The sequence below is a fragment of the Antedon bifida genome, chromosome 8 (assembly GCF_963402885.1).
Source record: "Antedon bifida chromosome 8, ecAntBifi1.1, whole genome shotgun sequence".
Lineage (NCBI taxonomy): Eukaryota > Metazoa > Echinodermata > Crinoidea > Comatulida > Antedonidae > Antedon > Antedon bifida.
In genome coordinates, this window is record NC_136233.1 from 17,112,427 (window position 1) to 17,131,096 (window position 18,670).

Sequence of the window (18,670 nt, forward strand, 5' to 3'; positions counted from 1 at the left end):
CACAAGTTCATCTATGGGATATACACTAGTACACACAAGTTCATCTATGGGATATACACTAGTACACACAAGTTCATCTATGGGATTTCTCTCAGCGCTTTGGGACAATCTTTTGATTGTATAAGCGCTATATAAATCGAACAACATTACATTACATATACACATGAGTTAGAGAAAACACAATCAACCGGTGAGCATAGTTTCATTTAATTGAGCACTATATACAATTCAAAAACTTCCTGTTTTTTTTTAAGCAGTTGTCACTCCCTACTACCCTACTGTATAACAATAAATGGACATGATTACATGCATTGGCATGTAATTAGGAGATACACTATTATCCCTAAGGATGCTAGATTAAAAAGTGTTATTGTTTATATATACAATGTATTAAAAGTAATTCTTTATTCTGTACAATTGTACACAATATCTAATGATGATGAACCGATAGTAGGTGCCAACAGCAGTGATGGGCTGACCAATGGGAAGATGAGAAGGAAATAATGAGACTAGCAGCCCAACAATTGGGTTTCCATTTGGATGCAAGCGCAGCACAAGTAATTGGACCAATCACAACGTGATGTATTATCTGATCTGTTGCTTGTGAAAAGAAAAATTGATGAAATACAACAAGATGAAGTTAATAATTAATGAAGGTATATAATTTAATATCTTTAGATTTGGATTATGATCAAATGCTTGTTAAAAACTTCTTCCTAATACTTTATTGTTTGTAAACCTAAGTCTGTATTTAATGTTTTTTTTATGTTAGTCCACCAGTCAGTGTGAAAATCCAAGCTCATGTATCAAACACCATATGTCCCAAAATATTTTGGTCTAGAAACTAGACTAAACCACACCTTTGTCTAACCGCTTCATAATGTATGAAATAGGCTTATATTGTTTTGTACACATAGGGGAATCATATATACAATGTAATAGACTAAAATGTCCTAATGATATTAACAGGTAATACATAGAGAAATAATCTCTATGGTTAGTACAATTTTTTACTCTTACATAGTTTTAAAAGAAATTATTACCCACTGTTGTTTATTTCAAACGTACCAACTTAAATTGTTAAGTGAAAACAAGTGAGGGAACATAATTGTATCACTAATTGCTATATTCAGTATCAAAACTAAAATAATTATACATTTATATCGGCATCATTTTATTCATGCAGAATGTGGCTCTGGCTCTTCTCTACGACTGCAGTGTCGTTTGCGTTTGAAGCCGTCCAACAAGTCTTGCTTCAGCAGCTCGGCATTAAGTCTTGCAACTTCCTATAAAATAATAAAAGTATGATTAGAAAAGTAAACATTCCAAAGAGAGAAATAAACAAAACAAAATGTGTATACTTTATTTGGGACACCCCAAGTGACACTTTCCAATGATGCAAATATAGGGAAATATATGTTGAAATTGTGGTCAATATGGTCTATGGCCAACTCCTATTTAGTGGACACCCCAATAAAGGAACACTTTGTTGGGTCTCAAAGATGTCCCCTTAATAGAGGTTCTACTATATTATCAATTGTTGAATTACCTCTCTGAGATGATTATTTTCTTTTTTAATCTGAATGTGATGCTGAATTTTTTGCTTTAGGTTTTGATGGCCAACGAGCTTCGCATTCTCTGTCCTCAGGGCTTCATTGCTTTTCCTAGTCTTCTCAACATCCTGTGTATAATTTACAAAAAAAAGGTCAAAACATTCCATTCACAAATCAGTACCGGAAGTAGGCCTATTGCTGAATATTTTAATTAAATGATATTGGACAAAAGTACATCTTTAATAAATATTTAATTTCTAACAGTGACTATAACCTATGGTTAAAAAAGTATCTAGTGTTCATCTATGGCGGTATTCTAAGGGTGATCTAAGGTACTAGTTATTTCTAGTTATGTCTAGACCTCGCGATGTAATATCGTTGAACGCACTAGAACTATAAATGTTTTATTTCTGACTAGAGCTAGTAATCGGATAATGTTGAAAGCACGCTAATTCAATAAACATATTGCTGATAATAACATATATGATTTAATAATCTATTTCTGCCTAGACCAGATAATGGCCTATGGTTGCTAATATGAGTTCAATACATATTTTATTTCTGGCTAGACCTGATAATGACTTCTTTAAGTACTAGTACTATAAATATTCTATTTCTGACGAACGGGAAAGACCTGTTAATGGCATATGGTTGACAATATTAGTTCAATAAAAAGTTCATTTCTGTACCTGATAATAACAACCTATGGTTGGAAGCACTACATCAATAAATATTCTTTCTGCAATTACTTGATAAATAAATACTTGATTTGCTCGACTACCTAATTGGTACACTAGTTCTAATGCTCTCTTTTAGAAATCAAGGAATGGAGGCATCTAATATAGATATCTAAACACTACTTCCGGACCACAAATATGAAGTGGACATAAGGTTTAAGAATTTGTACTACCGTACTTATATGGCAATGAAATTTATTATAATATCATTATCATTAACTCAGCCAAAGAAAAAAAAAGAAGTACAGATATATTTAAGTACTCAATAAATATATAAACAAAATAGAAACCATGAATGTTACTGGGTACAAATTCACATACCTGTTCAAGTCGAGATTTTTCTTCCATTATTTCTTCCAGTTTGGATTCCAGCTGCCCTTTCTTCTCGAATGCTGTACATTCCAATGCTCTGGTTCTATAGTGGAAATAGAAATTAACAACATATTAAACTTGCTATTTGTCCTTCTGTTGTAGCAAATGTTGTAATAAGAATTGAAGGCTTTGAGGTATTTTTAATAATTACACTAACAGTAGTGTCAACAAAGACATCTATAGTATATTAAACACTATATACCGGCAACTTTCAATTCACGGCATTTGATTGGTAAATCGCCAGTTTATAGTTATTGCGCATGCCTTTGAACTATAGACCAGCTAAACTGTGCATGTCTGTTTGCTCTATCTTCAATCAGAGACACACATATGACGCAACGATTGTGTAGCTAGCTGACTTAGAGGATTTAGTAAGTTTAGCGGCCAGTAAAAATATGAAGAAACAAATAAAGTATTCTTTGAGATTAAAGTATTTCATATCTGGAAGCTACGAATTATCAAATGCAGGCCTTTTTTGTGCCACTTGTAGCTAGGCCTACTCACTCCAATCAAATCCAAGTTATGTATTCATTCCTAGCATACAGCCAAATTGCGTGGTACGATATATAAAACAATGAAAGCTCAGGAAATATTTGTATTACCTCTCTAATTCTCCTGCAATTTGTTTTTTACTTTCTTCAACTTCTTTTAACACTTCCTTCATTTCAGAAATTCTAAAATAAAAAATAACTGAAGTCAATTTTTTTGCATGTATTCTAATCACCTGACAAGATGTCTATTGTGGGTTTCCAGTCTATAATTCCTATTTTACATACAGTACACAGTAGGTAGGTACATGGTAGGGGAGGTGGAAAACACTAGCATTTACAGCACTTACTCTTTCAAGAGCCCAAACTTCTCTTCTATAACCTCATCCTTGATCTTGTTTGAACTGTCAAATCCATAATTAGCACGATCTGCCTGACCTTGTAATTGTTCTGATAAGTGTCTAATTTCAATCAACCTACAAACAGAATGTTGAAACTTATTACATTAATATTATTAATCCTGTATATTTAAATATTTAGTTTATTATATTACTTTTAATTTTACTGTATCATACAAAACAACTTTACCGTTCATTAGTTTCGTCCAGTTCCATTTGTAGTTGATGGCATTTATTTTCGTATTCTTCATTCTTCATTTTGAGCGATTCAATTTCCTTTAGTTCAACCTGTGTAGATGAAATGACAATATCATGGAGACTACCATCAACATTATCATATAGACACACTGCAGCCATGCTACATTAGTATTAGTTCATGTTGGATTATTCATATGGATCATCATGCATTAAATATGGTTGCAAATATGTAGAGTATCAGTGGTGTAACGCAGGAGGCATAGGCTCCTGGTTTAGCACTCCTAAGGGGCCCTTTAACGCTGGGTAGTTGTAGTGGACGGTTCATGCTCAAATTCTGGGGCCCCTGGATTTAGCCAGTGAACACTCTTAGCCGTTACACCACTAGAGGCTTGTACAGAGAATAAAGAAAAAAAACACCAACTTTTTTAATACCTTAAGGCTGTCAATCTCTGTATTTTTTTCTTCTCTGCTGCATTCAAACTGTTCAATAAGCTCCCTAGCTTGGGTTTGGCTGTCCCTCAGCACCACAAGCTCTGCTGCCTGTTGGTCTATACAGGTCTGAAGTTGGTCAGCCTGAGCCTGGACTTCAGATGTTGCACTCACTGTTGACTTCTGTTGGCTTTCAATCGTTCTAAGCTTGTTTTCATACATAGTCACTGTCTCAGATAATTCAGTGTCTCTTTGATGAATCTATTATATATGTATTAATACAATCAAAGGTACACAAGGGATAAAGGCCAATTTACACAGACGAGACTAGAAACTATGTTATTCCTTATGGCCATTTACACACAACGCAGAGCGGATGGGTGGTTTCTGCTGAGGATAGATACAGATTGTATGTGGGACACATTGTCTGTGTAAATTGGCCTTAACGTATAAATACAATACAATTTATACTTAACCATGTGGTATCAAAGTTTCATCTTCCTTGCATATTATTCCAACTGCAGACAGACTTCACTACGATTATTATTGTTTATTATGTATACTCTATCATGGATGTAATTGTGTTGGGTAGAGACATCTACTTCCACCCAGACAAACGCTTATTTTAAGGTCTTCCTCCCAGCCTAATTTCAACATAGCACCTACACAAGGAACCTATGGGTCCCTAAAAATACTATTTATTTTTTCTGGACTCATCCTTAAGCTCCGTCAACAACTAGTTTGACAAAGAAAGTGTGATGTGCCCAAATATGGTAGTGATATGCTTAAATATGATCAAAGAAAGTGTGATGTGCCCAAATATGGTAGTGATATGCTTAAATATGATCACATTTTTTTGTCACATAAAAGTTTGATAATGTAGACAGAGCTTTGGGATTTTAACACCAACACCGATGCTTATCTAGCTACATCCCTGCTCTATTAAATGTAATGTATACTAACCACTTGCTCATGCTTCTTTTTCTGTTCTTCTTGTTCCAATACTGTTAGCTGTGTCTGTTTACTCAGCGCTTCTCTCAAACTGTCTGCTTGCATTAGAGCCTCATCTAGATCTTCTTTTAACATCTCCAACTATTAAACAAAATTAGAATACTAGTATGAAGAGATGCTTAATTCCTTTTGAACAGCAAAGCACTCACATATTACATAATAATTACGTATCCACACCCTCTGTGACAATACTGTAATATACGGTAATATTGGGACATATTCACCTGGGGCTTTCATTATATAAAGCTCTATCTACACTATCAAACTTTATGTCACAAACCAATTTGATGTGGTCATATATGGACATGATGGTGTCAGATCACTACCATATTTAAGCATATCACTGCCATATTTGGGCACATTATACTTTTTTTGTCAAACTAGTTTGATAATGTAGACAGAGCTTTACATGTTTTAAACTTAATTGTACCTCCATATTATGAGCAGCATTCTGTGATTGTATCTCTTCCTCTTTCTTTATCATATTTCCCTCCAACTTATGCAAATTGCTTGTTTGTTGTTCCTCAACTGTTTTCAACTCGTCACATTGAGTTTTTAAATCCTGTATAGTGGACTCCAGTGATGCAAGGTCACTATCTGACCTCTGCTTCCCGGCTCTTAATTCCTGTACTGTCATCATCAAATTTGAAACAGCTTCCTACAAAAGAAAAACAATATATTTTAAATTCCTCCTGTTCATGGTCACTATATTTATAATTTCATTCCACTTTTCATTACAAAAAGTTATATTTAATGAAATCAAATTTAACCGGTTTACTGCAGTAAAAAGCAAAACCAGTGAATAAAAATTACGAGAAGCTATGCAAGCTTTCTAATAATTATCATATTTAGAATCCATAATTACCTTATCTTCATCTGATCGTTTTTGCATGCTTGTGATGGTGGTTTGTGCTATGGTCAATTCTTCTCTTGCCTTCTCTAGCTGCTCTTGCTGGATGGAATAAAGAAAAAAAAGAAAGACTATAACTGGGGCCTAATAAGACCTGCTAAGCTTGGCCAACAATTCCTATCCGAGAGGTTAGACCTAAATTAAGTCAGAGGTGTGTATGTTTTAAATCAAATCAATGTTGATCAAGGATAGTTTATTAACTTGGCATTCAATTGGCACAGGTTAAATATTCTCTTCTTGGATAACGATTAAAAAACCTGAGGTCTAAAAAAAGGGTCCTTAAAAAACCACCAGTGCATATTTCAAAGAGTAGTAGTCTCTGGTGTCATCAACATACATTTAGGACTGTTTAAAGAAAGTAGTGCAAATCAGCCAATATTGCAAGATTTTTACAATTATATCAGATGTGATCACAATCAGTAGTACATCATACCTGAGACTGGCATACTTTGTTCCTCTGGTTCGCCGTTTCTTGTAGCTCTTCCAGTTCTTCTACCAACTGCTTCTGCTGCTCTGAAGCCTGACTTTGAATCTCTCTCATCAACATTCCACTCTTTTGCATCTCCAACTCTAGTTTCTCAAGCAATGACTGTCAAAAAAAAAAAACATTTGTTAAAATTTAAAAAAATGAACATTATTATTGTAGTTGAGTCGCCGATTAAAGCAGGGGTACTGCGAACGGTAGCAATAAAATCAGCACAGGTTCAAGGCTCTCCTCAACCACTGTTCTGGTGGTAGAACAAGTGCATCTTTTGGAGGAGTAGTTAGTTACCCCAGGTCAATCTCAGGCCCTGTCTTTCATGTTAGGCGCTGGATTGTAGCTGCCATGGGTTCATAGAGAACGTAAATCTGATTTTCCTCAAATACATTCTATACAAATACATTAAAATAGGTTACTGTACTGTACTACGGTATTTAATTCATAAAAAGTGATGTGTGGTTTTGTTACCTGAACCTCGGACTCAAGCTGTAAGTTTTGTCTAGTCTTTTCATTTAACTGTGCTTGTAGGTTATCAGTCTGTTGCTCATTCACGGATACTTCTGCTTGCAATGCTACATTATCATCCTACAAAAGACAACTTTAATAATTTATACATTGGCGCAAACCTGTGTCAATATAATGCCTGTGATACCTATACCTGATTCATTATATTGTGAACATACTGACATGAAGACGGTGACGATATGTATGTGCTTTGTTCATTTTTCACACGATTACTACATCAGTACATTTAATGCAACACTTGGTTGTACAAAAATTAGAAGAGACTAGTTCAAAGGTCATTGCACCTGTAATCTGTCAAGTTGTTCATATACTTCATCTAGTTCTCTCTGCTTTGCTATCATAGTGTGGTCAATTTGGCAAACCTGTGAACAAATCATTAATATAGAACAATTAGAATCTACAAACAATAGAAAAACATTCATACATGCAAGTAAATTCAGGTTCTGTTCAGGAGACACAGGTTTTCTATTGAATGCTCCAAAATACATAGAACCCCTCCTTTGGGACACCCCTATTAAGAGAACATTTAGGTTAGGTTAGGTCCTACAATAGGTGTTCTATTGTATGCCAAAAAATACAGTAGAACCGTCTTTTGGGACATTAAGGGGTCACTTTTCTGTGAAAGAAACGAGGAGAAATATCTGTTTTAACACACATCATTCCCTATTTAGAAGACACGCCAATTTTCTTTTTAAAGACCTTTAAGCATAAATATTACTACCTTAGTACATAGAATTTTAAATGAATGAATGGTATTTTTCAAATTTTGTTATTATTATAGTTATATTTCTTATGTTCTGAATCGTTGTAAACACTTTATTTCAAAATACAAATTTAAATAATAAATTAAGGGTACACTTTTTTGGGTATCAAAGGGCAGTAGGTTCTAATCAATATTTGAATTAAAGTAGTGTTCTCATAGAATCTATAGTCAAAGTTACATTTTTCTGGACATAGGGTAACAAACAGAACAGATATTTAGGAAACCACATTACAAACCTTAACCTGCAGTAGATCCATGTCTTCTGCAGCTTGATGCTCAATACGTTCACATTCTTTCTTCTTTTCATCAAGTTCTTTGTAGGCTAGCGGTAATAATACTTTAAAATCTTCTGATTCATATTTGATAACTATCGACAAAATTAATCAGGTATTAGATATACCGTATTTATTTTAATTATTTGAATAAACACCCTCCCCCACCCACCCTCAATTAAACGCCCCACGACATGCATATAAACACAGTATTGAATTATAACACATTTCTATTTGTAGTAGAATTCATTTACTTCAAATGATCTACAATTGACCAAGAATATTTTGATATTAATTGTCTTGTATTTTTTCATATTTAGGGAGAATTTATTTGATTATACATGTTACCGTATTACACTAAAAAAAGAAATGCCTCTCCCGAATATCCTTCTAAACACCCTCCTAAACAATAAACCCTCTATGGCCTTTATTCTAAATAAATATGGTATCTAGGGTACAATTCAATGTGTGATAAGATATTAATGCACAGGCCGCATTGCTTGAAATAAGAAAACCTTTTCTATAGAAAGTGCTACCTTCGAATTGATTAGTTACAGTTTCCAGCTGTGTTGTAAGAGAACTGATTTGATTGGTTAGTTGAATACGTCCTTGTTCAAGCCTCTATAGAACAAACACAATTATAAAAAAAAATTATGCCATATAGGTTTTAGAAGAAAGGTATTTCAAATTTATTTTTACATAGAAAAAGACAAAATGATTCGCATATCTCACCTGGTTAAGTTGCTCTGTTTGTGAAACCGTTTGTTTCAAGTTGAAGCATTCTGTGTCTGTTTTTTCAAGTAGTTGTAATAATTCATTGTTTTTATTCTGAAAGAAATTGAACCGTTGAATTATTAATATTAACTGAATGCATTACATATAAAAGTAATAAAAGAATGTATAATTTAAAGTTGTCTATAGGCACGGTCTTATGTAATGTAGTGATTTCTATCAGCATAGACATGCCGATGGTCGTCAATATTTTGTGTGGTGGCTATCAGGACTTTCAAACGTGCATGAAATTCCTATTGAAAAGGTTGACTGTGCTGTTTAATCCTTGTTGTGTTATTGGCATAGAAAACTAGGAGCATTGTCTCCCATGTGCTGATGGGGGAAAAAGAAACATGTGGTGTTGACAGAGCCATTATTGTTGATAGTCACTTTCAAATATTTTACCTGTAATTTCTTAACTTCATCTGTCAATGCCTCATTGCACTGTTCCACCATGTGGTCAGGCATTTTCTCTTCTAATATCCCACTATCTTCTTCCAGGTTAAACTCTGGTACACCTGGCGTGTTGGCTTTAGCTTGCATTATCAATCGAGATCTCAAGTGGTAGCTAGCTTTCTTGGGTGTAGTGATCGTCTGAAAAATAGGTATAATTGATCCTTAGTGGAAGCTTCATGCCCTCTACCATCACAAGGCTCATAGTCAGGGGTTTTTATGGATGAGGTGAACCCCCCACCAACGACCCCAAAACAAAAAACATCTATGATAGTTAAAGTACTTATAATTTGTATAGTAATACTTTAGTATTCATTTTTATTGACAATTGGTCACAGTCCAACGCACTCAGTGTGCTGACTAGGCGATCAACCCCATGCCAGCGATGTCAAAGTAATATGTAGTTTGTTGAACATGTTTATGGCATGGGGGCCTGTGGCTCAAAGACTGTGTCATTTTTATGCCCTGCCCCCACCCCCATCTCAAAATCCTGGAACCGCTACTGGGTTAATCGTACTTTATTGTACTCCTAAGCTGATTGGAAAGTGTTGTATATCATCATTATCCATCATATTATGGTAGAAACAGACATTCTAGTGCTACGACAGCAGTATTATGATGACTCACTTTAATTGTTTGCAAGTGTAGATCATTAATTTCATCTCTTTCCATCTTGCTGGTCAACTTGATAGCATTGAGAGCATGCTGCAGTTCTTTGTTGGTTTTGCGCTCTGCTGTGACCTGTGACTCCAACTCAACCTGTTTATGTTTATGCAGCTCTACTTGTTCTGAAAGTTCTTGTTTAGCCTAATTCAAAGTAAATAAACTAATGATGAGCATACTAATGCAATTTGACTTTCTGTTAAGCCAGTTTTCCACTAGACAAATTGATTGCCGATGCATATTAAATGTTCATCTAATTTTTGTAATGTGGAACAATGTGCAACCAATTAAAACTCAGGAATTCGCAATTCACTAATGGAAAAGAGGTTTTAGTGGTTACACTTTAATGGTTTTTCAAAACAGCAGCAGAATGTCAAAATGAAAATGGAACCTAACCTAGCTGTTTTGGATTCAGCACCTCAGATATGACAAACTTATGTATACCAATATGTAACCAAATAAAAACAAGCAAACAAAAACTTACTGCAATTAACTGTGTGGTAAGTTTGTCTATCTGTGAACGAAACCGCTCAACCGTAGCCACCGCTGTGTTGCCTTCTCGTCCCTGAGTAGCACTTGAGGGTGTGTTACCAGTCTTCTTTAATTCTTTAAAAAAAAAAAAAGCATGACATTCTGAAGTATACAAAATAAGACAGCATAACATGCAATAACAGAACTATAACCTGGTTAAAAAAACTATATCCTGGTTAAAAAACCATACCCCGGTTAAAAAACTATAACCTGATTAAAAAACTATACCCTGGTTAAAAAACTATACCCTGGTTAGAAAACTATAACCTGGTTAGAAAACTATACCTGGTTAAAAAACTATAACCTGGTTAAAAAACTATACCTGGTTAAAAAACTATACCCTGGTTAAAAAACTATAACCTGGTTAGAAAACTATAACCTGGTTAGAAAACTATACCTGGTTAAAAAACTATAACCTGGTTAAAAAACTATACCCTGGTTAAAAAACTATAACCTAGTTAACTACATACCATCAATCTCACTAGTAAGCTCTTGGAACTGCTTTTGTAGTCGTTCTTTATGTTTCAATGTTTCTTCTTTTATACTTAAAACAGTATGCGATGCCTGTAGGGCTTTCAATTCTGATCGTAAGTGCGAGTTCTCCATTGCAAACTTTGCAACGGTTGGGTTATGCTCTAATTGGTTTTTCAGATGGCCAATCTCTTTCTGTAGGTCCTCCTATGTTGTAATAAAGATTTTAAAATATCTTTAATATGTATAATTCTGTGGTATAAATAAATGTATGAAGAATTTTTAAAGAAATGTACAGTGATTTGAACAGCAGGATTGCTTTAGCAACATCCATAAACACTACTAATTCGGCAAAAGTCTGACAATTATTATGCCCATAATCAGGAACATGTGTGCAGAATAACTGTATAAAAATGACATTTCATATGTACTTATACATTTTTTAAAAACCAAGACTACTGAAATTAATAGGACTCTGAATATTTGACATATCTCTCTACAATCAATAAAGCTCTGTCTACACTATCAAACAAAAAAAATGTGATATGCACAAATATGGTAGTGATATGACATCATCATGTCCATATATTTTTAAGTATAAAAGTGTAGACAGAGCTTAACACTCAGCACTACCAACAATTTCATTCAAACTGCATATAATATAACAGGGAACTCTGGAGAACAGTGGTCATCAACCAGACATGATACCAGAAGAAGCCTTACAATCCTGTTGTCTCTGTCATCTAATGTCAATTTCTCCTTCTGCGCTTCTTGAAATCTACTGAGGGCACTCTCTCGCAACTTAATCACCATCTTGTTTGACATCAGAAAGTTATCCTTTTTCTTGCACAAGTTCTGAAGCTGTGAAATTTTTCTTGTCAATGTCTGAATAGAAAAAAAATGTGTACCATGAAAAAGAAATGATTCAGATAGGCAATTGTAATTGGCGAGAAAGTAAATACAAACTGAGAAGCCTTACTTTGTTGGCCATGTCACTCTTCTCCCACAAAAGCATAGCCTCAAAGAAACAGGTCTGCCATTTATTGGTATCACAACCCTTGGAAGAAACTGGTCCGATCTCTGTGTTTAACAAAAAGAAAAATTTTTTTTTTTCAATTAAAACACTAAAATGGATACAAAACTTTTCAGTTTTTTTCCGATTTGGTGTTGGCCTTACCTGTGTTATTGACTGGATTAGTGGGGATTACACCAGATGAATATTGACTAAGCTGATCCTTGAGCCTCTTAATCTCAGCATGTAGCTGTACCACACTACCTTGGGTATCTTGATTTATCACAGCCTATAGAATAACAAAACTAATAGATTAAACAACAGAATGAATAAACGCATTTTTGTATGATTTAAGTCTGCCTGCATAAAATGTGTAATTTATTTAAAGTGGTGTACAGAAAATTTACTTTATGTACTTACCCGGTTTTTAATCATTTTAGCTCTTCGTGCAAAATTCAAAGTTGATATTGTTTCACCAATTTGACTAAAAAAACACACCAGAAAACATTGTGTCTGGTAACTTTACTCTTTGTAATAATATTTGTTAAGCACACATATTCACCAAAGTGCTCAAGCTTAGTTATTTACCTGGGTAAGTTTTTTCCTACCCATGATAACTGTACCCATGAAACCAACTTACTGGGTAAATAACTATGTCTGAATGGGCCCTAAAAATGTATTGAAATTAATTATAGCAATGGAAAATAATATTAATTATTATTAAATAAAATTAGAGATAAATTACCGAGAACCAGGATGAACATTTGCAATTATAAACGTCTTTGTGTTTCCACCCAATGCATCCTAAAAATAATAACAAAAACAATAATTACACAGCTATTTTGATTTTGGTCTTGACTATTTTTTTTGGTCTTCATTCTAACTAAGCGCATTATTAAAAGTTCAACATACCCTAAGAAGAAAGCTGAGTTTTGACTCCCTGTATGGCACATATCGATTTTTTCCTTGCCCGATATCAACAAGTGCTGTGATCACACGGCCTAACACCGACAACGATGAGTTAATACTGCCTGCTTCTTTTATTCTTGTACCAACTGCCTGCGTATCCTTCTGACGTTCACTGCCGGCTAAATCCACCATGTGTAGATGAGATACTCGAAGGTTGCTCACGTTTCCTTGTTTTTCCTTAAAGATAAATTTGTAAAAAATAATCAAATAATAAATAAAAAAGAGACAATACTCTTTAGTAGTATTAATTGATACATCAATATCCTATGATAATATTATTTATTTGTCAAGCTCTGTATATCAAACTCTATGTGACAAAAAAATGTGATGTTCCCATATATGGACATGATGATGTCATATTACTACCATATTTAAGCATAAAATTAAGCTCTGTCTACACTATCAAATCAAACTTTATGTGACAAAAAAAGGTGATATGCCCATATATACGATGATCTCATATCACTACCATATTTTGGCAAATCTTTTCTTTACATCCTTACTCCACTCAACCTCTCCTGTTTTTTTATACAAATCTTCATGGAATAAACTACATTCATTGAGTAAATATGAATACTATACCTTTGTTTCAATAGATACAGTGAAGACAGCGTGACTCCTAGAACTTTCACGGTTCATTGATGTGGCAGCAACTCGACGGTTCAACCATCCTCTACACAAAACCTACAACAAATAATATGAAGTATTGACATAGCTATGTTCTAAAGTTATGAATACTAAATATAAATTTATTGACCAGAATACTGAGGGCTAGCTTAGAGAATGAATTTCCTTATTTTGGCAGGAGTGAATGAAGCACGGAACAAGGTTCAGAAGTGATGATTAACCGACAATGATTTTTTATTAAATTTCCACACAAACCTGATAAGCATCATGAGGACTGTTGACAAGGTTTTCAATAAGTCCATCTGCATACACACCATGCTTAACATTTTCTCTCAGCTGCAGGCAGTTTGAAGCATGGTCAAGAAGATCAAACACCTGCTCTTTGTATATCTCCAGAAATGAACATTTACACGAAAATTCAAATTGATCTCCACGCTGAAAAAAGAATATAAGATACTTAATATGAATCTTTTAACCTCTCTGTATTTTTAGAGTAGTTAAAGGTGTACAGAGGTTATGTACTTGTCAATTGTATGACCCACTAATGACCTCCGGGAGAGGTGCATCATTTGTCCGATGTACGTCATATGAATACCATGATGCACCTCTGCAAGTGACTTTCCTTCAGGTGACCATGACGCACCAATTTTGATGCAATGTGACCATGTTGTTAATGATATGGTGGGTAGTAAAGAGACGGACATTGACACACCATTGTTTATTGATGTGAAGTACCATCTAGGTTTTTTGCTGCACTCCTGCATCAATAATTATTTGTAAATGACTCTTTTGGGGGTCATACCATTGACAAGTGCATTATTTCCACTAAATCATAGCTGAATGGTTCTGTAAAACTATTCAACACAAGCATACCTTTTCTCTCTCTCTTTCAATCAAACTAAACAAATAGTCAATACTGCGAGGAACAACACCTCGCAATGGGTGTTCAAAATTCTCTTCTTCCGAGGGACCTGTGGTACACAACGTAATAATATAAGAAGCTGCATTAATACTGGAAAATGATAAATATAAAACCACACACAGCAATAGCATCTATTTTAGATTATAATACTCAGTGACATATTGTTCAATCACTGTACATAGCATAATACTGTGAACACTTAAAATATATATTGCCATAAAGAAAAACTTGGTTACCCATCATTGTAAAAGTCTTTCCAGAGCCAGTCTGACCACTAAAACATAAAATTTGAAGCTGGGGTTTAGAATAAAGTATCATTTGTTTTGTTTCTTGTTTCAAATCTTATAATTCAATAAGAACTAATATACAGTAAATTTATAATAAAAAAGATACTGAGAATATATTAAATAATAATAAACAAAAACTTACTATGCAAATATGGTACCATTGTAACCAGCAATACAGCTCTCCACTGTTTTTCTACCAACAGCATTAAACACAAATTCCTGTCAAAATAATGTTAACCCAAGTAAGTGTGTGTATCATGGTGGAGATGAGTGAGTTAAATCTCATATTTATTTACTTTGGGGGAGTTATTGATGTCAATAAATTTAAAATGTAATGTTACCAACCTGAGTTGTATTTTCATCAGCTACATGGTCAAACCGATAGGCTTTCTTTTCTGGTTTCACAGCCTGGACGCATACAGTATCTGGAGGGCAGACTTCCAGACATTTTCCATGGTTTAAATCATTCTCTGAAGGAGGCCTAATTCTCAAAAATACCTTTATAGAATCACCATCACTGTAACAGAAGAACAATTTATAACATCTTTATGTTCCAAGAGGAAAATCTGTACTAAAAATCTAAGATTTTATGTAAAACAACTCATCCACTAGATGTGTAAGATCTGGTAGAATGAGCAATGTAAAGTTACAACAAAACGGATTTTATGCTTGTCATCTTGTAAATTTGTCAAAATTATTTTTTGTGTTTTGTTTATGGAATAGGTCTAGGTCTTTTTTTTTTCCCATCCAGCAATTGCTGATCATTAGGGACCCTCAGAGGTTCACAAGACAAACATATACACAAGATGCTTGACATAAACAAAGTCTTACTACAAGTCTTTGGGAGTGGAGTTGTAATTTTGTCCTGACATGTGACGGGACTTGAACCCAGGACCCTTGGAGTGGTAGCCAAGCATCATAACCACCAAGCCACAACTCCACTCCATTTTCATGGTTTGTATAGTATTTTACAAAACTCTGCAAAACGTTTAATAAACAATTCATTTATACTGATGACCATGTGGTTAAAGAAAATCATCTGAAGTGAATGCAATGTATTGTAGGCCTATTTACCTTTTTGCATCTCCACCTGTAAGTAAACAAAATATTAATATTTAAATCATATTTGAATTTCATATTACTACGCTACATAATAATAAATTATTTTGAAAGTTTATTTTTAGAACAGATTCTCGTTGGTACTAGGCCTAGGCCTAGCTGGGCCTGGGCTTAAAGTAGTGCCTACTACTTACTAGCCTAGCTAGTACTAGTAGTAGCCCCCTCCCCGCTGGACCCTTCCCTGGCCTAGGCCTACCTACTACTACGCTTAGCTAGCCTAGCTAGCTAGGTTATTACTACTTTCTAGGCTAGCTAGGGCTAGATGCTAATTAGAGGCCCTCTAATCTAGCCTACTAGCTAGGGTAGGCCCTCCAAGCTAGACTAGGCCTATAGCTTAGCTCTAGACTAGGCCTAGAGTTTAGAACTTCCTACTAGGCCTAGGCCTAGGGCCTACTAGCCTAGCTAGGCCTAGATCTAGTAGACTAGGCCTGGCCCTAGCCTAGCCTAGTATAGTTAGCACTAGTAGTAGCCTAGCTAGGCTATAGGCCTAGGCTAGTAGAGTACAGCAGGGAAGATAGAAAAAAATAAAATATAGGCCTAGGCTAGGCCTAGCCTAGCCTGGCCCTACCTAGGTCCGAGGCCTAGCCTAGGCGGCCTTAGCTAGGCCTACTGAAAGGGCCTACAGACATTTTGTAGTCGAATTACCTGAATCTCCTTTCATTATTGATCAGTTTTATATATTTTTTCGCTTTGATGATCTTCTAGCCTTCTGTCAGAGTGAAGGAATTTCGATTTTCGAAACTGCCGCCGCCGCCGCCGATATGTTTTTTATGATGGACGTGCTGTCTGATTAGGCTCACAAAAAACTATGAGTGTTTAATAATATTGTATTTATATTTAAAATGTATAATTTACAAATTTATTGTAAAATATTTATTTATACATATTTTATTTTAATTTGTTACGAATTTACGTTAAAGTATTAATTTATTTAATATACTTAAATTTATTTTTAAATCATTATTGTGTATAAAGTGGAAAATGAAGGAGGGCGCTAAATGAAAACAATTCAACGTGGTCTGTATTTTCTTAGGAACAGAAACTTTAAGGTAAAATTCGGAAATTCAACTCATTTGTAATAGATTATATTAATAATTTCATTAATTTTGTGCTTATACGTTTATACTACTATTATAAATTACAATACCAAGTATTTGTGAGTTACAGCTCTAGTCCTAGTATAGTTAAAGGTAGCTACTAGGCCTAAGCCTACAACAACACAGTACAGATTCACAGCACAACAGGTCCCGGACCCGGACCCTGGCGGATACAGCCTGACGGTAAGACAGCAGGCTGAGGTCTAGAGGGTCTGTGGCATAATTGAGGTTATTTGGTCCCAACAATTATTAAGCAAATATATAACATGATTTTGTGTAAATTACAATGTATGATTAATTTATTTGTGTGGTATTTTATTATATTTTGGGTACTTGTGAGCCTAGTTCTTTTCATAGTTCCTTCACACAATGCAAATACAGTATGTCGCCCTCTGTAATTGTTCTTTTTATTAATACGGCACACCATATGTGGCAAAATCTTTTTTTTTCTATTACAAAAATATTAATTAAGCTAAATCAGTAACTTGATATCAATTTACATGAGACAATATCTTAATTTTTAAGAGTAAGTTCGGGTTTGGGGTTCGCATACAATTTCTAGGTCATGTAATAATAGTTACAGTAACTGGTGACTGGTAGTGTACCTTGATAAGTGGAGAACTATCGTAAACTATCTACGGTACACCCCATGTTCCTGACCCAAAAAAAGTGTATTAGAAGTATTCTCTGAATAGGGGTTGGCTGTGTCACGTATATTGCTCACACATTTTTTTCCTAAATCAGGTGTTCTACATATTACAAATTGTCCATTTGATTGCAGAAAATGACAACAAACATTAATACAAAACGGAAAATCACACTAAAATAGGATTTTTTCCCACTTAGTGAAGAGATTTGAATATCGTTTATGAATATCAGATCCAGAATGCACGAATTGTCCCCACTCAGAATGTCTACCTTCCCATCCCTGTGGGCAGATACAGTATATTAATCCATAGGACATTTTCCTTTCAAAGATCAAGCAAAACAGAATTGATAGTACCACAAAGTTGAACTCTAATTTTGTAACAACTTTTATTGCATTCCTTTCATTGTCAATAAAGCACTTTCTTTTGTAAAGTACTTGTTAATTACCTAAAGGCTTTTATACTTACCAGTTGTTTAGCATGGTGTAGAGCTATACAGCTTCTTCTTCACAAAAATATCTCTAGGGTGTTTAAAAGTATCAATTAATATTGATTTAGTGATACTATCACTTTCATGATTCAACTTCTTTTATTTCTAAATACAGTATGCATTCATATAGCATTTTTTCACATATCTTTCTCAGTTTCTAAGTGAGTGGCCAAGTGGTTAAGACAGTGGAACCGTAAAATCGGCAAGGGTTCAAGGCTCACTCGTTCCATGATTCTTCTCGGATACTAGGACTATAAACCGTAGGTCCAGTGTACTAGTCCACACACTCACAGCCACTGTCACACACCGGCGGCTAAACCGGTACCCTACCAACTCCTTTAAGAGCATGGTGTGGAGGGTGGTTGGACACCCAGTTGGTGCGTTGGTACAACAGAACCAACGACGGTCATCCAGCAAAACCCCACCAGCCGGGAGAGGAGATATGGCTTATGTCTGTGTATCGTATCATGATGA

The 18,670-nt window shown here is 34.7% G+C and overlaps 2 protein-coding genes across 2 annotated transcripts in view; one reads left to right on the forward strand and one right to left on the reverse strand.

Moving 5' to 3' along the window:
* LOC144850114 (T-cell immunomodulatory protein-like) overlaps positions 1-18,670 on the forward strand; it is a 98,050-nt gene that overhangs the window by 75,225 nt on the left and 4,155 nt on the right. The gene's annotated exons all lie outside the window — the stretch shown is intronic.
* LOC144851127 (kinesin-like protein KIF15) lies at positions 187-16,732 on the reverse strand. Its single transcript, XM_078708668.1, has 34 exons — positions 16,608-16,732; positions 15,918-15,933; positions 15,189-15,360; positions 14,986-15,062; positions 14,793-14,830; positions 14,508-14,605; positions 13,890-14,069; positions 13,590-13,691; positions 12,951-13,184; positions 12,784-12,842; positions 12,459-12,522; positions 12,204-12,327; positions 12,006-12,106; positions 11,750-11,911; positions 11,026-11,233; positions 10,509-10,630; positions 9,989-10,168; positions 9,314-9,502; positions 8,870-8,965; positions 8,674-8,758; positions 8,102-8,232; positions 7,387-7,464; positions 7,046-7,162; positions 6,530-6,685; positions 6,052-6,138; positions 5,617-5,844; positions 5,139-5,267; positions 4,179-4,436; positions 3,739-3,836; positions 3,501-3,626; positions 3,265-3,336; positions 2,612-2,705; positions 1,550-1,681; positions 187-1,286 (listed from the first exon to the last, which is right to left on the reverse strand). Exons 1-34 carry the CDS (start codon positions 16,621-16,623, stop codon positions 1,179-1,181), a joined length of 4,137 nt encoding a protein of 1,378 aa, XP_078564794.1. The 5' UTR covers positions 16,624-16,732; the 3' UTR covers positions 187-1,178.